The sequence below is a fragment of the Crocodylus siamensis genome, chromosome 1 (genome assembly GCF_052110815.1).
Source record: "Crocodylus siamensis isolate JL-2025a chromosome 1, ASM5211081v1, whole genome shotgun sequence".
Taxonomy (NCBI): Eukaryota; Metazoa; Chordata; order Crocodylia; family Crocodylidae; genus Crocodylus; species Crocodylus siamensis.
Window position 1 is genome coordinate 285357756 of NC_143395.1, and position 18937 is coordinate 285376692.

Below are 18937 nucleotides of genomic sequence, written 5' to 3' on the forward strand. Positions count from 1 at the left end.
GTGTGTCTTTAATGTAGCACTGTTTACCCCAATCAATAAGAGGTATATTAGCAAAGAATAATGCTAGAGATGGTAAAAATGAACTGATAACTTTGTGCATTGAGATATGACTCTACTTCAGGCGAGATACCTTAGACTAATGCTTTAAAATGAGATCAAGTATTGGTATCAAAATAAAAGTTAATACTAAGAAAAATGAATTGTAAGCTTCAGAAATATTTCTAATGTAGTGACAGAAGGTAGCTGAATTGTAGTTATATATCTTGTGGCTACTTTCTGATGACTGTCTTTAGTCCAGCTGGAAAGCTGGTTAGAATGCTAATGATTGCGGTGGGGACAGATGAGATAACAATTTTATCTCAAAAATCCAATATGGAGTATACTTAATCTTATGACAACAGATACAATGCAGAGTTTTCTAGTAGAGGTGCACTTATACATCGGTCCATATGTATCAACACTGATAAAAGGAAATGATCAGCAATTGGCTTTTTTTGGCTGATGTGGCTGACAATGTGGCCAATAAATGCTGTGTGGCAGTGGCAGCCTGCCCTCGCCCCGTAAACAACTCTGGGGGCACACGCCTCCCATACCTTTCCTGGGGCTGCGCACAGTGGTGGGAGTCAACCCTTCCTTTCTGCCCCCTCATGAACTGGTCTTAGCTTTGTCCCACACCCTGCCCTGCCCCAGTGCTTTCCCTTGCTTCAGTCCCAGGTCTAGCCCCACTCCCTCCCTCACTGTGCGGGCCTCAGTCTGCCCCCGCCATGCCCCTTCCCTCTCCCCGATCCCTTTCCCCCCACAGACTTACCAGCTGGACACTGCCCTCCAAGCTGCCAGACTACATATTGACAATCAGATCACTACTAGCAGATATGGCTCATTAATGATTGGCCATGAGTATTGGCCCCAAAAATCTTTATTGGTGTACCCTTAGTCTCTAGATGTGTAACAGTAATTGAAGGATTGATTCACACATGGCAGTCAGAAGGTAATCTGAATCTTTCTTTATAAATCAGGCCACTTAAAATGACAGATCGTTGATTTGGGGTATTCTGAATATATATGTCTATATGTGATGTGTATGTACTTGTGTCTATGCAAGTTAGGGTGGGAGGAAAGGCTATATAGAATGAGGATTGTAAAGTTAGATTATATTTTGTCACATATAATACACTCTGGAATAACATATCTCATTTTTAAAAGGCAGAAGGATATAAAAAGGTCTTTGCTTATAGTAAGTAACAGAATGGCAGCAGCTAAGAGGATGAGCCTGTTCATGGTTCTACTTGGGCACATCTACATGGGACACTTACTGTCAGGTAGTGTAATAACACTGTGTGCCAGTCAGAAACCATGCTAATAAGCTATGCACAGTGTTATTAGGTTACTGCGCAGTAACCATCACAAAAGAACATGTGCCAGTGCTACTGCACAATAAATGTAATTACTGTGCATTCAGTTAAGGAAGTTCTAAACTAAATGTGCAGTAACTACAGTGCATTAATGAACATGTAGACATGCCCCCTGTGGATTGCAAGCATTTTCTTTGTTGCCTAGTAGAACATTAAGCAGCAGAAACTGCTGTTTTTGTATTTCTTCATTTTTAACATACTTCCTAATTTCCAAAAAATGATTGTTAGGGGAAATAAAGCATGTGTTTTATGCGAGAAAATATGGCATTTGCTACTGAGACAGGAAACATTATTTCATTATGGGCCTAATGCTGAAAGCTTGAAATCATTGATAACAGGTCTAAGTCTGATATGTGCATACTAGATATAGCAAATGAAGGCCCTGATTCTTGACTTGGGACATTTAGATTCTATTCTAGTCCATTTAATTATAATACATGTGACAAGTCCTGTATAACCTTATGCTCATTGTTAAATGTACCTGGTACTTTTTAATTTGACTGAAATACCTAACTGTCTGTTCCTTAGTATTCTTGAGGCATGTTCTAGAATAATGTAAAACGTTATATAAGCTTAGTGATTTACTGCAATGTATCAAGTTGAGGGAGGAGTCTAGGTCATTTAGAAGCGTGGTTGGTAAGCTTGCACCAAATTGAGGGTGAAATGACAAATATCCTGATTTTGCTTTGGTTTACTTTTCTATTTCATGACCAGTTCCATTGATAGTACTAAGATAATGAATTAAGTTAAAGTTCTGAAATCCCACTGATGTGGCAACATATAATTAAATAAATACAAGATGACTTTTTAAATTTAGGTTGGTAAAATGAAAGGACCTGTCAAACAAATCATTTTAACAAGTTTATTTTTGTTAGTGCTCACAGAAAAGCACTGAAACAGTAATTTTTCATGGCCATTCATGAAATATTAAAAAAAAAATCCATTCTCTTTTTCTCATGAAATTCAGTTTTTTGGCAGGAGGGGACAGGAAAAGGGGAACCAAGATTTCTATTCCATCAAATTGAGCAGATAATATACAAGGATTTTCATTTTCTAATCCTTTCCTCTCCCACCCTCCATTCTTCTGTTATGCTTTTTGATAGAAAATAGAAGGATTTTAAAGATGAAGGTACAAAACCCTACTATTAGAGCAACTAGTACAATCTACTCAATCTAGTACATCTGTATTAGTACAGGATTGTTCCCTAAAATATAGCTTCCTATGGCATAGGTCAGTCTGTTTTTAAATGTCCCAAAGGAATGCCATTTCTGTCACTCCTGTCAGAAGTACATTTTGTAAACTTTAACACCCCTGAAACATGTTCATATAATGGTTCAATAGGATGTAAACCCCGGCCTCAACTATGAACAATGCATGGCCCTAGCAGCGGTTGGGGGGGGGGGGGACACACAATGGCATGGTGATAGTGGGAGCGCAGTAGCAGTAAGTGGGGAGCTCCTGCAGACACCGCCAGCACTGTTGGTGGCCAAGGGGGTGGCGTGGCGAGTGTTGACCAGGGGTTGGCAACCACACACAGATGCTGCTGGCACTGTCAGCAGTGGCCAGTCGTGATTGCTGACCGCCCACGGATGCCTTGGTGGTGTTGGCAGCAGGAAGAGGGGTGGTGGCCAGCGACTGCCTGCAGGTGCGGTGGACGGTGTCGGTGGTGCCTTTACATAGGGGGTGCAACACCACACTCAGCGTGCACGTGCACCCATGTGCACTCTCTATGCGTCGCCAATGGTCTCAACAATTGTGTCTCTGCCTTCTGCCATGCCAAGTCTGCATGTCAGCATGCATGGTTTTTGGATCAGGAATCAGATCCCAATCACACCATTACTACTTGCCAGTGCATTGGAAACCTGGCATCATGACTTCAGGCTTTCCCTGCAGCAGCAACTTGAAAGCCAGGTGCCCGCAGTCTGTGATCTAGTGCAGTCATAGAGCTTGGACTGACTATCAACTAATTGTCAGTCTCAGCCCTGGGACCACATCAGAGCTAGTTCAAGACTTTGGTGAGTCCCAGGGCTGAGATTGAGCATTAGATGGTGGTCAGTCCTAGCTCTGGGAATGCAGTGGTGCTAATGTGAAACTTTGATGGAGGTCTCAGAGCTGGCACTGAGAATCAACTGATTGCTGGTCTCAGCCCTGGGACTGCACTGGGGTCAGTTTGAGACTGGTGCAGTCGCAAGGCTGGCAATTTCAGTTATCTGATTGTGGGTTCTGTCCCCTGGACCTCACTGGAGCTGGTTTCAGAGCCCCATGCACTAGGATATCAGAAAAACTCTTGTGCACCCAGCTGCACATGTTTTTTTAAGATCCTGACATCCCTAGAATGTAGGAGAGTTCCCCCATCTGGGTTCCTCATGTGCCAGGGATGTCAGTAAACTATGTGTACAGCCCTATTACAGGTGCAATTCTTAAAGCTCCTTGTGCACCAGGTACTCCCGGATCTCAGGGTACCCTGTGGCTGAGATGTGTCAGTTGTCTAGCTCCACAGGACAAGGCAGTCAACCTTCCTGGTCATGAGGACCTTCACAGCTCCTTGCAACCCAGCACCAAAGTGTGTCTTGCTCCTCAGCTTCTGCCAGACCTGCTGGCAAGGCAAATACTGTGTTGGGTTTTGGGGAGCCCTGTGGATTTTCATGACCAGGCAACCCAACCCAGTTGTGAGCTCCCGTCACTTAACACCTTGAAAACAGTGGGGTAACGGATGCACCACATAGCTGTTAACCTCTGACATGGGGCAGTTGTCAACCAAGCCTCACCATGCAGATGGCATCAGGCTGTATAGCAGGGCTACTCTGCCACAGATTCAATTTAAGGTGCAATGGAAACCAGGCTCAAAAATATGACACACGTTTTGCTGAATACTTTTGTGACTGTTTTCCCATTTTGTTGCACCAGTTTAATATTTATAGCGTTATTAACAGGTTAATTGAACCCTAAGTGTTATGTGTGCCAGGGATCTTAGATCTCATTAACGAATTCAGAACATTGCCTGAATGTGCTGCCTGTTGTCATGTGTATATCTTAGACCAACATGTTAAATGTAATGTTGGTCTTTTTTTTTTAAGAACATAAGAAGTATCATACTGGGTCAGGCAAGTGATTCATCTAGCCTAGTATCTTGTTTCTAAGAGCTGGACAACATTTCACTGGTTGACATCCAAGGCTCCCCTGACTCATTTGGGGGCCAGTGGACTCTTGCCAGCACGCCCTGCTCTGTGTCCCCTTCTGGATCCCTTGTTGTTAATCTGTAACCCTCACACCCTTCCCTGTGTTCTTTTTATTTGTCCCAAGTAATTAATTGTTTTATCCCTGGTGGCTTCCCTTTTTAAAGAAAGCTTATAGTTTTTCTGGTGGGCCTTGGCCCATAATCTCTTTGGCACAAAAGTGGCAGAAGTGGATGCTAGGGGGAGAGCATTGAACCAGATGTAACTAAAGTGATCTATCCTGTATTCATTACCAGCCCTGGCATCCACCATTACTGGTTTGGAGATGCCAGAGGAAACATCTCCTATATCCCTGTTCAACAGCTATTAATAGATCTATCATCCATAAATTTGTTTTTTGAAACTAGCTATGCTCTCTCCATCTTTTACCTCATTTGACAATGAATTCCACAAGTTAGCTACATGTTGTATAAAAAGTTTAGGTTTTTTCCCATTTCTGCAGATGTTTGATTTTAAAATTTTTCTCTTTCTGCATTGGGGTAACAGTAAGAAGGGAAAGAGAGTGACCTGTAGAGAAAGGCCAAAAGTATCTTGGTGGCCACAGTCATCAAGAGAATCAGATAATTGTTTTGAACCTAGACCCCTTTCACTGACTGCTTAACAACTGGGATATTCTAGAGTGGCAGATTTTGCTTTTATGTTTTTTTCCAGAATCTCATTTTGAACCTGCAACCTTTGACGACATTTAATAGAAAGTGGCTTTTATGAAAAGTTTCATCTGAAATGAGTTGTCTTTTTAACTAAAAGTTTTGATTTCATAAAAAAACATTTCAGGCTGGTCTATTCATTAGTACTATTTCAAGTTATGAAAACATTGAACTCTTAAGAACTAATAGATGATGCACAATAATGTTTGAGGAAGGAGACTCCAAGTGACAGTCTCAGGAAGAGAATTCAGGAGTCCCGTTAGACCACATTAAAATTGCTTTTGTCTTTGAAGAGAGACTTTCAGTGAAATATCTATGACTGGTATTTGCTTACATTTGTAGACAGAATTTGGCAAATATCAGTGAATCAAGAAATGTGTGCTCTGTCCCTTGCCTCAAGTCATTGCATGCGTTGGACCCTTTCTGTGCAAACAGGCTTATTAGCCTTGTCACACTATCTTGCAATCACAGCACATTGTCACATTATTTTAAAGAATGTCATGACCTCTCTGGCATGTTGGCTTCAGGCATTTGAGTTGCTGCTGTATCTGTTCAGTCATGAGAAGCTCAGATTCCCATCACTAATGGTCAAGTTCAGAGCTGAATAATATACACTTAACTGAACATTAGGAAAAACAGAGACCATATGTCAAGTCACTTAGAAAAGATATCCAGCATCCCAAGGGAAACATTACTAGCTGAGATGGAGTAAATGCAGGTGGGAAAACAAGTACCACAGAAAGTTTTTTGCTCTCTTACCCATTGTTAATCAGACCATTATACAGAAAGATTTTAAAACTTATAAAAGCACAAAATCTATTTAATTTTGCTGAGAACTAGAAAGGAACAAAAAAGGGTTTAGAAATACTTTACATTTAATCAATGATGTCTAATTGTTATCTGCATAATTATCAAATTATATGGACATATATAAGCATTGCCATCCAGGCATTGTCATGACCTAGCCAGTAAATTTTTATCATTCTTTGTTCTTATAAGAACATACTTTTAAAATTAAACTGTGATAAAAGTAGTTATATCTGGCCAATATGCCATTTGTTACTGGAAGTGTGTCCTATCTAATTGTCCTAAAGAAAGAAATGCTTATTTTTAAATTGGAGGAGGCAAGTGCTTGTGTTAAATACATAACAATTAAGAAATAATAATTCCACGTATTATAACTGTATTTATGTGGAGATCCAAACTCCTGTTTGTCTTGGGTATTTAGTAGTCTGTCCTTTGTTTTCCCAGGAAGAGTCATACACACTCCTCATTTTTTGAAAGAGTTTCTCATGAAAAAAACTACAGTGAATGAAAACATGACTATTTTCATAATGCCATCATTCTGTTTGACAGCATATAAAATGTAGAAACTAAGAATAAGAGTGGAAGCTGGAGCCAGGAGAAAGTGAGATGGGACTGTGAAAAAGATGAATGGGTACCTGTTTCTGAAACATAAATGGAGATTGTAATTTCTAAGTTAGAGAACCCGATGACTAACATTTGCCTGGTATTCTTAGAACAGAGTATAGAGGTTGACAAAAATGAGTCTTTAAACATAACAAAAAATGTTTATAAAAATAATTGCTTTTCAGGCTTTGTTAAAAAGTGCATTTCTTACTTGCATCTAACTATATAGCTATTTAAGGCCAGTCATATGAGCTTCAGTATTTGTTTGCTTGCTTTCTTGCTCGCAGTTTGGAGGTTAAAACTAAAGCTGTATATTGCTAGTTCCCTATTTTAAACATTTGTACCGTTGATAGGCCACTAGCCCATCTGACCCTTCATTTTTTACCTGTTGAAGAATCTACAGGCCATTTTTAATACCGTGCTACTCCATATTAGTTTTGTTACACAAAAATCAGTAGAGTGCCTCTGCCACTTGCCCCCCACACCCTTCCCATGTCCTCCTGCCATTTACTTTCTGCTGATCTGCTGTGCTCTGGCTCTGGGGCAGTCAGCAACAGCATTTTGAGCCCAGTTTTACCGTGCTTGGCCAGGCAGAAACAAAGATGGGAGCTCTGGGTTGGGCCAGGTCAGAGCTGGAGGGGCTGGAGCTGGAGTGGAGGGGGAGGACCAGCTGAGTTCTTCACTTCCTCAAGATACACAGGCAGGTCTCCCCTGCATGCCCCCTCCCCTCAAGTCTCCCCCATGCATCCCTGGCCATGTGCTCCTCCCCTACCACATGAACTACCCCAATCAGGGGCAGGCAGTGGCTAAGTTCCAGCATTGGCTCCAAACCCAGGGCTGAAGCTGGAACTAAGCTGGCATTGATCCTTTGCAAGTACTTCAGATGAGGATTTTTTTCCCCCACTGCATTATTTTGGTTGGTGGGGGGACTTTTCTTGGATTAGAGTAAATACGGTGGCAAGATCTCTATTTATTGACAGTGAAGTTGAGGAAGCAAAGGATGTTTCTATTATCACATTTACAGTAGTAAAAACCTTTCCATTTTAAAGTCATTACCCTGATCTAGGAATTCGTTCCTTAAGGCACACTGGATCTTTATCACCAGACTATTAAAAGAGTGTTGTCAAAAAGAACAGCTTTTACACAATACAGTAAACAGTATCTCAAATGAAGCTGAAGGATACATAAATTATCAACACTTAAAAGCAACCAAAGTAAATGCATTTCAGATTTACAAAATGACTCAACCCCTGGCTTGTGAGTCAGATCTTGCCCTTGTCATGTGGGGCCCTGCAGCATATGACCCCATGTGCTAGACTGATTGTGGAGGGTAGCCTGGGGTCCAATACAAGCACATGTAGTTGGTCAGGGTCCCACAGCATGTGGGACCAGAACAGGGTGGCATGTGGCCTTGGAGCCTGATCCCGGCACACAGGAATGGGCAGGGTTAGTGATGCAGGACCTGATCCTGTTAGGGGGAGGTGGTGTAGGCTCCCAGGGCCTGATCATGAGATGAGGAATTCAATATGGCCCATAGAGACCCCACACTTTTCATCTTGCCTGTGGGACCAAACGATTGGGCACCATTGGCTTACACCCTTCAGTGCTGAACAGTAGGCTATATATATGACTTTTCAGCTTACCTGGGTGGAAACACTTCCTCTGATCAAGTCCCTCGTAAATTTTATTCTTCAGCTTCACATCCCTTGAATCCTAGACAGCAGAAGTACTTTATATAGGGGGAAGGGTGCAGCTCACCCAAGCGGAGATAGTTCTCCTCTGTAGGAGTGCTGGCGTCCTCACTTCTGCTCCACAGACCTCCAATTATAATTGTAGCAGCTTGAAATCCCTTATCGAAAATCAAAGAATGCATTGATTGCTTGGTTTCTGGATTGTCATAACCAATCTGATATTAATTAATTTATCAGCAAAGCTAACCACACTTTATCATGCATCAGCAGATGCATGACAAATAGATCCAAGGAGGTGATACTTCCCCTCTATGCGGCATTGGTCAGACTGCAGTTGGACTACTGTGTCCAGTTTTGGGTGCTGTACTTCAAGAAAGATGTTGATAGACTCAAGGGGGTCCAGAGGAGGGACACTCATATGGTTAGGGGCTTATAGGACAAGCCCTATGAGGAGAGACTGAGGGACCTGGACCTTTTCAGCCTCCTCAAGAGAAGGCTGAGAGGTGATCTTGTGGCCACCTACAAATTCATTAGGGGGACGCAGCAAGGATCAGAGATGCTCTTTTCACCAGGGCACCTCTTGGGGTAAATAGGACCAATGGTCACAAACTGACAGAGAGCAAATTTAAGCTAGATATCAGGAAAAACTTCTTCATGGTAAGGGTGGCCAAAATTTGCAATGGGCTTCCAAGGGTGCTCTCCCCTACCTTGTGGCTCTTTAAGAGAAGGCTGGTTGGCATCTGGCTGGGGTCATCTGATCCAGAATTCTTTCCTGCCTAGGCAGGGGGTCAGACTTAATGATTTGTTGACCCTAGCATCTATGAATTAATTAAGTGATAATTTCCTGCACTTCATTTTTGTGCTAATATTGGAATGAATTCAGCAAAGATTTTTTGAGAGATACATTTTGTTATGTACTTAAGAGGGTTTTTTTCCACTTAACCATCTCTCCTCTAATCTTCAGAACACTCCAGTCTAGAAACTGCACCTGATCTTCTGACTGAATTCACTTAGTCCTGCTTTTCACTTTAATTTCATCTGATTATTGTAAAAAAAACTTAACACGTCAGAATTGCTGAGTCGAAAAAAGCTTGACTTAGTTCTAAATAGTTTAAGATTTAATGTGTTCAAGACATTTTAAGAAACTGAATACATTTTTTAAAACTCTGTACAAGCACTGGTTAAAATTAATTTAAAAACCTGCTGGGTAAAGTTAACACCCTGACGTTTTAAACAACATTTAATCTTTTTCTCTGGTTATCAGACTGTAATGAATCTTTAGAGTAATAAATACAAGAGTTCATCGTGTACCATGTACACTCATTTTACTGATTTTGATGTGTGTTTTGATTTTATCATGGTAACGGGAAGAATTTTAAGAATACAGAAAAGTACTGATTCCCATATTAATTTGTTAAATTTCCAGTTTGAACAAGGTAGTTATATATAAATATATATATATAATATAAGGCCATAGGTAGGCAAGGTTCTTTGGGTAGATGTGGTATCTTTAATTAACCCAATTAAGCAGTTGGAAAAAAATTCTTTGCAAGGAATGAAACACCACTATACCAACCTCTCCCTCTCAGAAAGAAGGGCCATAAAATCTCTAAGTTCCAACCACCAAACAGTAATAAAACCAACAGATAAAGAGGGAGCTGTAGTTATCCTTAACTGCAAACACTACATAAAATAATCCAACAGACAACTCTCTGTCACTACCTACTATTAAAAACTAGAGGAAGATTCAACTCCCCCTTTCACCTCAGAACTCAAAACCACCATCATGTTGTTTCCATCTGAGCTACAAGAAAAACTTCAAACCCTGATCCCTACACTCCCTAATCCAGGGACAGTTTACATGCTCCCTAAAATCCACAAAAAGGGAACAATTTCCAACCATGGAACCCTAGCTTAAGGATTTAATTAAATCCATCCTAAAGCCTCTTCTCCCCAAAGACTGATTTTTATCCAAGACGCAACACACTTTCTGTGAAAAATAAAAAACATAGACCACCTTCCCAGCAATACCCTTCTAGCCACCATAGATGTCACTAGCCTGTATACCAACATCCCACACCAGGATGACATCCAAGCCTGCCTTATGTATCCACAAGAGCAAGATTACAACTCAGAGTACAGACCTCTGGTACTACTGAATTTATATACTTCATCACAAAACTCCAGTTTCAACAACCAACACTTCCTTCACACCAGGGGCATGGCTATGGGCACCAAAATGGCCCCACAATATGCCAACCCTTTTATGGACCACATGAAAAAAGAATTCCTGAAGAATTGTACCATCAAACCTGTGCTATACCTGAGATATATAGAGGGCATCTTCATCATTTGGATCTAAAACATGCAGTCTCTGATTGATATCCATCACTAATTCAGTAACCATCACCTCTCCATCAGACTCTTTCTGGAATACTCTAGCACCAGCATTTCCTTTTTAGACACCATTATCAATATCCAAAATGGTAAAATACAAACCATCATATACAATAAACCCACAGACCAACATACACATCTACACAGAACCAGCAATCACCCTAAATACACCAAAAAAGCTGTGATATACAGCCAAGCCCTCAGATACCACCGAATTTGCACTGAAGAGAATGCCTGGGATTGTCACCTCACCATTCTTAAAAAGGCTTTCACCCAACAAGGACAATCCTTCAGAGAGAGAGATCACACTTTTGAAAGAGCCACCCAGATACCACACAAAGAACTGCTGTAGTACAAAAAGAAAATCCCTATGAATTACACACCACTAATTATGTTATACCATCCTTCCCTGGAACCTATACAGAAAATCTTCACACAATTGCATCCCCAACTAGAAGAAGACCCAATTCTTAAAGAGCTCTTTCCAGAACCATTGACCCTAGCCTTTAAACAAGCACCAAACGTTGCCAAGCTCATCACTAGAAGCAAACTCCCTGTGACCCAAACCACACCAAATGGATCCAGATCATGTCAGGACAAGAAAAAGCTAAAACCTGCCAACACATCTCCAGGACTCTCACAATATCCACACCTCACAACGGAATCATCACCATTCCTGGATCTTACACCTGCACCTCCAGAAATGTAATATATCTCATCAATTGCACCAAATGCCCTGGTGGGAAATATGCAGGAGAAACCGGACAATAACTGTGCATAATGAATGCACAATGAAATTCCATCAAAGACAAAATTATCCAATTACCTGTGGGTACCCACTTCTCACAAGACAGTCACTCCCTCTCCAATCTCTTAGTTCTAATCCTCAAAGGGAACTTACAAAACACTTTTTGTAGTTGAGCCTATGAACTTTACTTCATAAATATACTGGATACAAAAAATCTTGGACCCATTACAACCTGCCTGATATCTAACACACCAGGTAACCTGCCTGTTAGTTGACCACTTGTTTTCTTTCACACTTTTTCATCTATTCCCCCCTCCTATCTCTATGCTTTGTCTTCCAAACTTCCACTCATTTGCATCTTCACAGACTTGTTTACTTTAGTTTCTTTTCTACCTTGGAGAACTCATTACATCAGCAGAGTCTCCCTTGCCTGAAGAAGGGTGTTTGTGCCAGATAACTTTTTTCCAACTACTTAGTTGGTCCAATAAAATATACCACATCTACACAAAGAGCCTTGTCTGCCTATAGAATATGTATATTATGTATGTGTGTGTATATTTTATTACATTATATGTGTGTATGTGTGTGAATGAATGTGCATAATTAGCTTCTATTGAATTTTATTACATTACTAACTCTGACTTCTAATCTTCTGCCCTCTTACAATAATTATTCCAATACATTATTTTTGTTCAAAACTGTCATTGTTTTATGTTAGCTGGATTAAACAGTGCATCTGATTTCAAAGACCTCTAGCTGACTATGTAGAGCAAAATTCCTGTTTTTAAGCAGACTACATATTTGTGAATAGCTACAACTCTGTGAAATTGACAAAAAAAAATAAAAAGGGGGAATGCTGTCACTATGATTTGATAAGTACAACCAATTTTCCTGTTATTTATTTTAATTTAAAATATTGAATTCTATATATACTGCAATGGGATCCACTGGCCAAATATGTACATGTATGCATACTTGAGCAAGGGTCCAGGCTGGAACCAAGATTCTGTTCCTTTCCTAGATAACAGCCCTCTCTGTAAGCCATACATGCTCTGATTTGCAGCCATTCTTCTGTACCCACAGAACTCCCTCTCATGGCTTTGCAGAGGGGCCAACTGCAAAAGGAAGGGTCTGTACAATGTCTGACATGTCTTTTGATAGTTAGAGTACTGTACCTGGGAAATCAGAGAGATATAGCTTAGACCCATGTATGGGTACAGGGGGCATTTTTACATGTGCTCCAGGAAGTATGTGTGGGGGGGCACTTTAATTAATGAAGACGCTAATTAATAACACCCAAGAATCATGTGTATCAGTGAGCTTTAGTTCAAAGTGTTCTGCCACGATTTTTCAGTGTAGGGACACAGGATGGTAGGGTCTGCTGGAGTGCATTAATTTCTGTGCTCCAGCAGACTCGATTAATCAAGTCTGCTGTGACATGCTGGATTTCCAGCATGTGGGAGCAGACTCCCTGCACATGTGTAGGAGGCTAGGGTATCTGGCTTTGGTTAGGCCCTTCAGGGAAAGCAGTCAAAAACTACCATAAATTAACAGCATGCCTAAGCTGTAATGCAAACTCATACTAATAATAGAAGAAATCCTTATTTAAAAAATGAAGTATTTAGATCAAATAAGATACTTATTTACACTCACAACATATATAGAGAGAGCACCAGTCTTCTTGTAAGATATCTGAAATATTTCCCCATTGGGATAACTCTGTAACAGAAACTTCCTTGTGGCTCTTGAAAATACGCTATAAAAAAGTTCAAAGAAATGAACTCCTTTAAGTTTCAGTGTTTGCTCCAACTAATCTATATGCAAATAGCATGCCAATTACAACCTCAGAATATGAAAGTATGCACATAATATTTACTTAATGAGAAGGGATAAAGGCTTTAGACAGACCAAAGAAAGCCAGAATGAAGATGTAAGGATCATAAACTGGTATTATGAAAAGTAGAGACTTAGGATCAACATGATTAAGAGAATAGCCTTGTGTTTCCAGCTTGACCATGTTAAAGTCTCACAGTTCGTGCTCCCAAGAAGCACTTCCGGTCCACTTCCCAGTTTGCCAGGGAGCATGGCAGGGGCCCCCATATGCCCCTGGGCTCAGCAACTGGTGCCTCCTGGGTCAGGGGAGCACCCAGGGGTCTGAGGGGCAGCCCTGTGTGCTCCCCGGCACACCTGGAAGTGGACCAAAAGTACTTCCAGTCCACTTATGGGTTTGCCACTGAGCACGTGGAGGCCTCCCGTCCACTCCTGTGGAACGCTCCATGCACCTCAGCCTCTCAGTATTCACAAACCAGACTGTTACCTCGAGGTGTGTAGGAAAAACATTTAAAGCTGTATCTATGTCTAAATCGCTGATTCTCCAAATCAGCATTGAATCTTCAGATTCGGATTCAGCTGAATCAAATCAGGGACAGTAATACGAATCAACGAATTGAATCACTTTCTCTGATTCAGGCCAAATCCAAATCTGAATTGAATAGGGTCCGCTTCATACACCCCGAACAGGCGCATGGCTACATGTGTGACGTACTGAGTGTATGTTCTAGACAAAAAGGTTGAGGATGGGGAATAGGGCTTTCTTATGTTTTTTGTAGCCAAGTACTGTGGGGACTGGAACAGGCTATTCTGACAGGATGTGGAATCTGCATCCTTGGAAGTTTTTTAAAAGCAGGTTAGGCATATACTTGACTAGAATGGTTTAGTCAGGGATGATACTGCTTTGAACAGGGGGTTAGACTAGATGAGGTCCATACATGAGATGAGGTCTTTTCAAACCCTACCATTCTATGATTCCAATTTGTTCTTTTCTTCCTTCCCCTCCCTACTTCGCTTGGCTTCCCAGTCTCAATAGGAGCGCCAGAGATAATAGCCCTTAAAAACCTAAAGGGTGATTATAGAAAGATTGGAGATGGTCTCTTCTCTGTGGCCATAGGGGACAGGACTATAAGCAATGGACACAAGGTGCAGCAAAAAAAATTTAGATGATAGGTTAAGAGGAACCTTGTCACTATGAGGGTAGTCAAGAATTGGAACACAGTCCATAGAGAAGCTGTGGAATTTTTAGATCCCTGGAAATTTTCAAAACCAAGTTAGACAGACATTTGCCTGAGATGGTTCAATCAAGGATGTTTCTGTCTTGAGGAGGAGGCTGGACTAAATGACCTAATGAGGTGCCTTCCACCCCTACTTTTCCATGATCCTATGATTCTAGGAGGTGACATACAAGGAAAACTAGTGTTCAGAGCTGGTGGGAGGGAGGTAGATAGAGGGATTTCGGGTGACCTATAGCTTACTGCCTGTGCCCAGGGCTGTCATTGATTCTTAAATCTGAAAATAGTTACAAAGACATGCTGTTTAGATTGCAAGCCCTCTGGGGCTACAATTGTGGCTTATTACCTGTTAGCAGAACATATAGAACAACATACATCATTAGCTCTTTATAAATATTATGCATCTGGAATATATTTGTCTTCAGTATTCAGGCATTTCACCAATTTTCTAATAAAGGTTGTGCGTAGTTCCTTCTAAATCTTTATTAAAGATTGAGATCTCTTAAGAAAGGATGAGGTTTCTTTTATAAATCTTTCTTTTATCCAAAGTGAAGAAGCATAGCTCTATTCTTTATTGTTCCTGATTTAAAATCATTGCCAATAGTTACTTATATTTTTAAAAGTAGATAGAAGAGATGAATTAATATCTTTATGGGACCAAGAGCCATTTTAGAGAGAGGGCTTGAGTAGGCTGTACACCTTATCAATAAATGACATGTTGGTCTTTTCAGTTCTAAGACTTTATCACCATATTCCATATCCCTTAGCTGTGTAAGTGTTGCCAGTAATTATCTGATATAATATCTGTCAAACAAAAAGACTTCTGTTTATTTGTGGAATGAGTGGTTAATAAACAAAAAATATATGTATATGGTTATCTTTCATCTTCACATACTAATTTTCATTAAATAAGTGAAATTTACCATATGAATTATCTTTCTCTAGAGTATTACAAGGTGATGACACATAGGAAGTATGATAATACTACAAGGTTAAGGTGAGATTCTATTCACCCTTTAGGCATGAAAGTGGAATTAGGCGCCCAAGTGTGCTCCTATTTCACTATGCTTGATTCTCTGACAATTTTTTTCTTAGTAAAGGTGGGTAGGTTCTCCTCATCCTTGCTGCTTATGATTCAATGAGCACATCCACATGAGATGCTGACTGTACAGTAGCACTTCACAGCATCAGCAGTACTAATACACTACTGCACAGTATTATTAGGGTACTGCGCAGCAGTGTCACTTAAAAAACATTTGCCAGCACTGCTGCACAGTAACTCCGGTTACTGCGCATTTACTAAATACTTGATTATATATATACTAAATAAATGTGCAGTAATCACTGCACAGTAACGCATCATGTAGACATGCCTGGGTATTATCTTAAGGGTAAGATAATAGTGTGTTACACAAGTAGATATATGAATGGATTTTTAGGAACTTGAATAGGAAGGTATATTTAGGTGCCTAAGTCCACTTAGATGCCCAATAGTTGAATTAGTATCTGGCCTATGCATGTCAAATGATTATAAATCTACATATTATTATGAAAAATTTATAGGACGATTTTTTTCAATATTTTCTTAGAATCCTTGAACCATAACCGACAATATAAACATGAAAGCCAGAAACTGAATGCCAGTTTCTGATTTCATATTGGTTATGCAATCCATTAACCTCACTAAAGGCAATGATTTTTGGGGGTGTTATCTTTATTGTACAAACTGCATGGCTGGAATAAGGTTAGGCAGGCCTTCGAATGAAAGTCTTCTATTCAAAACCTTGTCTGATTTTATTTCAATGATGTATTTAAAATTAATGGCAAAGCTATTTATATTTTCAAGATCAGATAGAAAAGTTCTAACATATTTATTGGACCAAGAGCCCTTTCTGAGATAGAACTGATAAAAGAAATCACCCTCAAAAAATCTTTGCCTCTCACATAATTCCTGCACCATAGCTACAACTTTGCTCTAACTGTACTAACTTCACTGGAATCACTCTTGAGTTGCATTGGTGAGATCCAGGTTTTGGATATTTCGGTAATCATTACTGTTCTCCAGAGGCATGAAACAGAAGAACAGGAGTATCTATAAAATATAGATAGAAGAGACAGACTATTTACTGCAGTAAAATGTTAGACACATACTTATTAAGTGAGTGAAAAAGAACTATGGAGACATGCATTTGCTAGTTTGTCTAAGCTAGTAAGTATTTGAGAGGTGGCACTTGCATGGATGATATATTTTATGAAGAAATCAACATAGCTTAGGCCATATTTTAATTAAGGAGGGATCTGATGGGGCTGAGAGTTGTTGATATGGACAAAGGAATATGAACTGGAACTGGTATCTTCATATCTCAACCTGATATTTTTGTATGACTTCCAACTTTATTTCTATGTTGTCCTTTATTTCCAAAATGGTTTCATTATAATAGGGATGACTGAAAGTTATGAAAGAGTAGGAGAAGACTTTGGTGTTGAAAGATTCTGTGTGAGTTTAATACTTTATTAGAATGTATGCCAGGTTTTAGGGGTTTTTTTCAAGCGCTAATTTGAATTTTCTATTTCCTTTTGGCCACAGGCTGACTGACCAGGCTGGAATTCATTGGAAGGAATCATTGCGCTACTAAAGCAGAATTACTGTTGACTGTCTTTTCTTCTCCACTTGTTTGGAAGTGTTGCCAGGATTAAGCCATCGCTGGAGTCTGGGGATGGGCCTTAGGAACAAGGACTTCCTTGCTTGCCATAGCATTGGAATCTGTCTGTGGTCAGTTATCTGAGGCATCAATACATTCATCCTCAGATTTTTTCACTGCCTGAAGAGGATTCTGTTTTATCCTTAACCTCATCTCCATATTGCCTTCCCCATCCCCTTATTTTCTTTGACTGATTGATTTCCCCTTGGCTGTGGAAGATTGAGCCCTGCTGATGTTGATTTAAACAATGTCGAGACCAATGGGACTTCTATGGCTGCCTTTGATCTTCACTCCGGTCTGTGTCATGTTGAATGCTAACTTCCTCCTGTGGATAACTGCACTTGCTATAAGATTTACTCTCATTGATGGCCAAGCACAATACCCTGTTGTTACGACAAATTATGGCAAAATACGGGGTCTAAGAACACCTTTGCCTAATGAGATTCTTGGTCCAGTGGAGCAGTACCTGGGTGTTCCTTATGCCTCCCCTCCAACTGGGGAAAGGCGATTCCAGCCCCCGGAGCCTCCTTCCTCTTGGACTGGGATCCGGAATGCCACACAGTTTGCTGCTGTCTGCCCACAGTACCTGGATGAGAGATCACTGCTCAATGACATGTTGCCAGTCTGGTTTACTGCCAATTTGGATACTGTGGTTACTTACGTGCAAGATCAAAATGAAGACTGCCTGTATTTGAATATCTATGTGCCCACAGAGGATGGTAAGTACTTTATTCGACCACAAGCCAACCTTCAAGGGATGAGTAGCTTTTATGCGGGTGTTATACAGTGCCTCACACTCAATTTCTCCCATGTTAGCATTTGAACTCAAAGTGTTCTCTCTAAATTCAGCAGAAGCACCAAGTGTATAATTGTGGCATATTTGTATGAGTTTTATTATATCACCAAATTGCAGTTCTATTTCTAGGCAGCAGCCAATATATGCACGAGTGAAGTATCACTTGCAAAAGAGAAAGGCAAGAGATGGGGGTACCTCAAAACAAACTAATATAAATGTAGTGCACACTTGAAGTACACAAAAGTATGCTTTTAAAGAAAGGGATGGTTCTATAACCTAACATGTTTCTATTGTTTTGGGTTTCCTGTAATACCTTTTGAAATGACATTTAAGTCTGCTTTATTTTTATCCATAAGACGGCTACAGTAAGTCAGTTCTGCAACTTGAGCAGTCCAGGATTGGGTTGGGGGGAGGGGTTCAGCATTTTAGTCAAATTATGTAGTGTTCTTGAGTGTTCTGTTGCATAAGCATGTTCAGTAAAAAGGCCATTGTTACCCCATATCTATTTCCAAAGATTCCTGAGATCATTTTTCTACAAAAATCCTGGGAATAAAATAAATAAGTGAATTTTTCATGCTCTCACTTAAAAGGTCTCTATTCATGAAGTGCTAACTGTTTCTGACGAGGTACTGAGTGACCTCACTTCCCACTGAAGACAAGGCCTCTTTAAATCAAGCATCAAATGACTATTGTTTATTATAGGATAATGGAAAACTGCAAAAGCAATGATATTTAATATTCTGCTGAAAGCCAATTCTTTCAGCCAAAGTGTAGTTACTGATGCATAACGCTACAGATTCCCCCTAGATATGCAAATCCCTGCACTCTAGCT

General features: G+C 40.3%; 1 protein-coding gene across 5 annotated transcripts in view; it reads left to right on the forward strand.

Annotated features, from left to right (window-relative positions):
- The window catches only part of NLGN4X (neuroligin 4 X-linked), a 284323-nt gene that overhangs the window by 72902 nt on the left and 192484 nt on the right, over positions 1-18937 (forward strand). For all 5 annotated transcript variants that reach the window (XM_090064060.1, XM_090064081.1, XM_090064077.1 and 2 more), the window contains one exon: positions 17195-18028. In XM_090064060.1, coding sequence (XP_089920186.1) covers positions 17557-18028 — 472 coding nt within the window. In that variant the 5' untranslated portion in view covers positions 17195-17556. The remainder of the gene's footprint in view (positions 1-17194; positions 18029-18937) is intronic.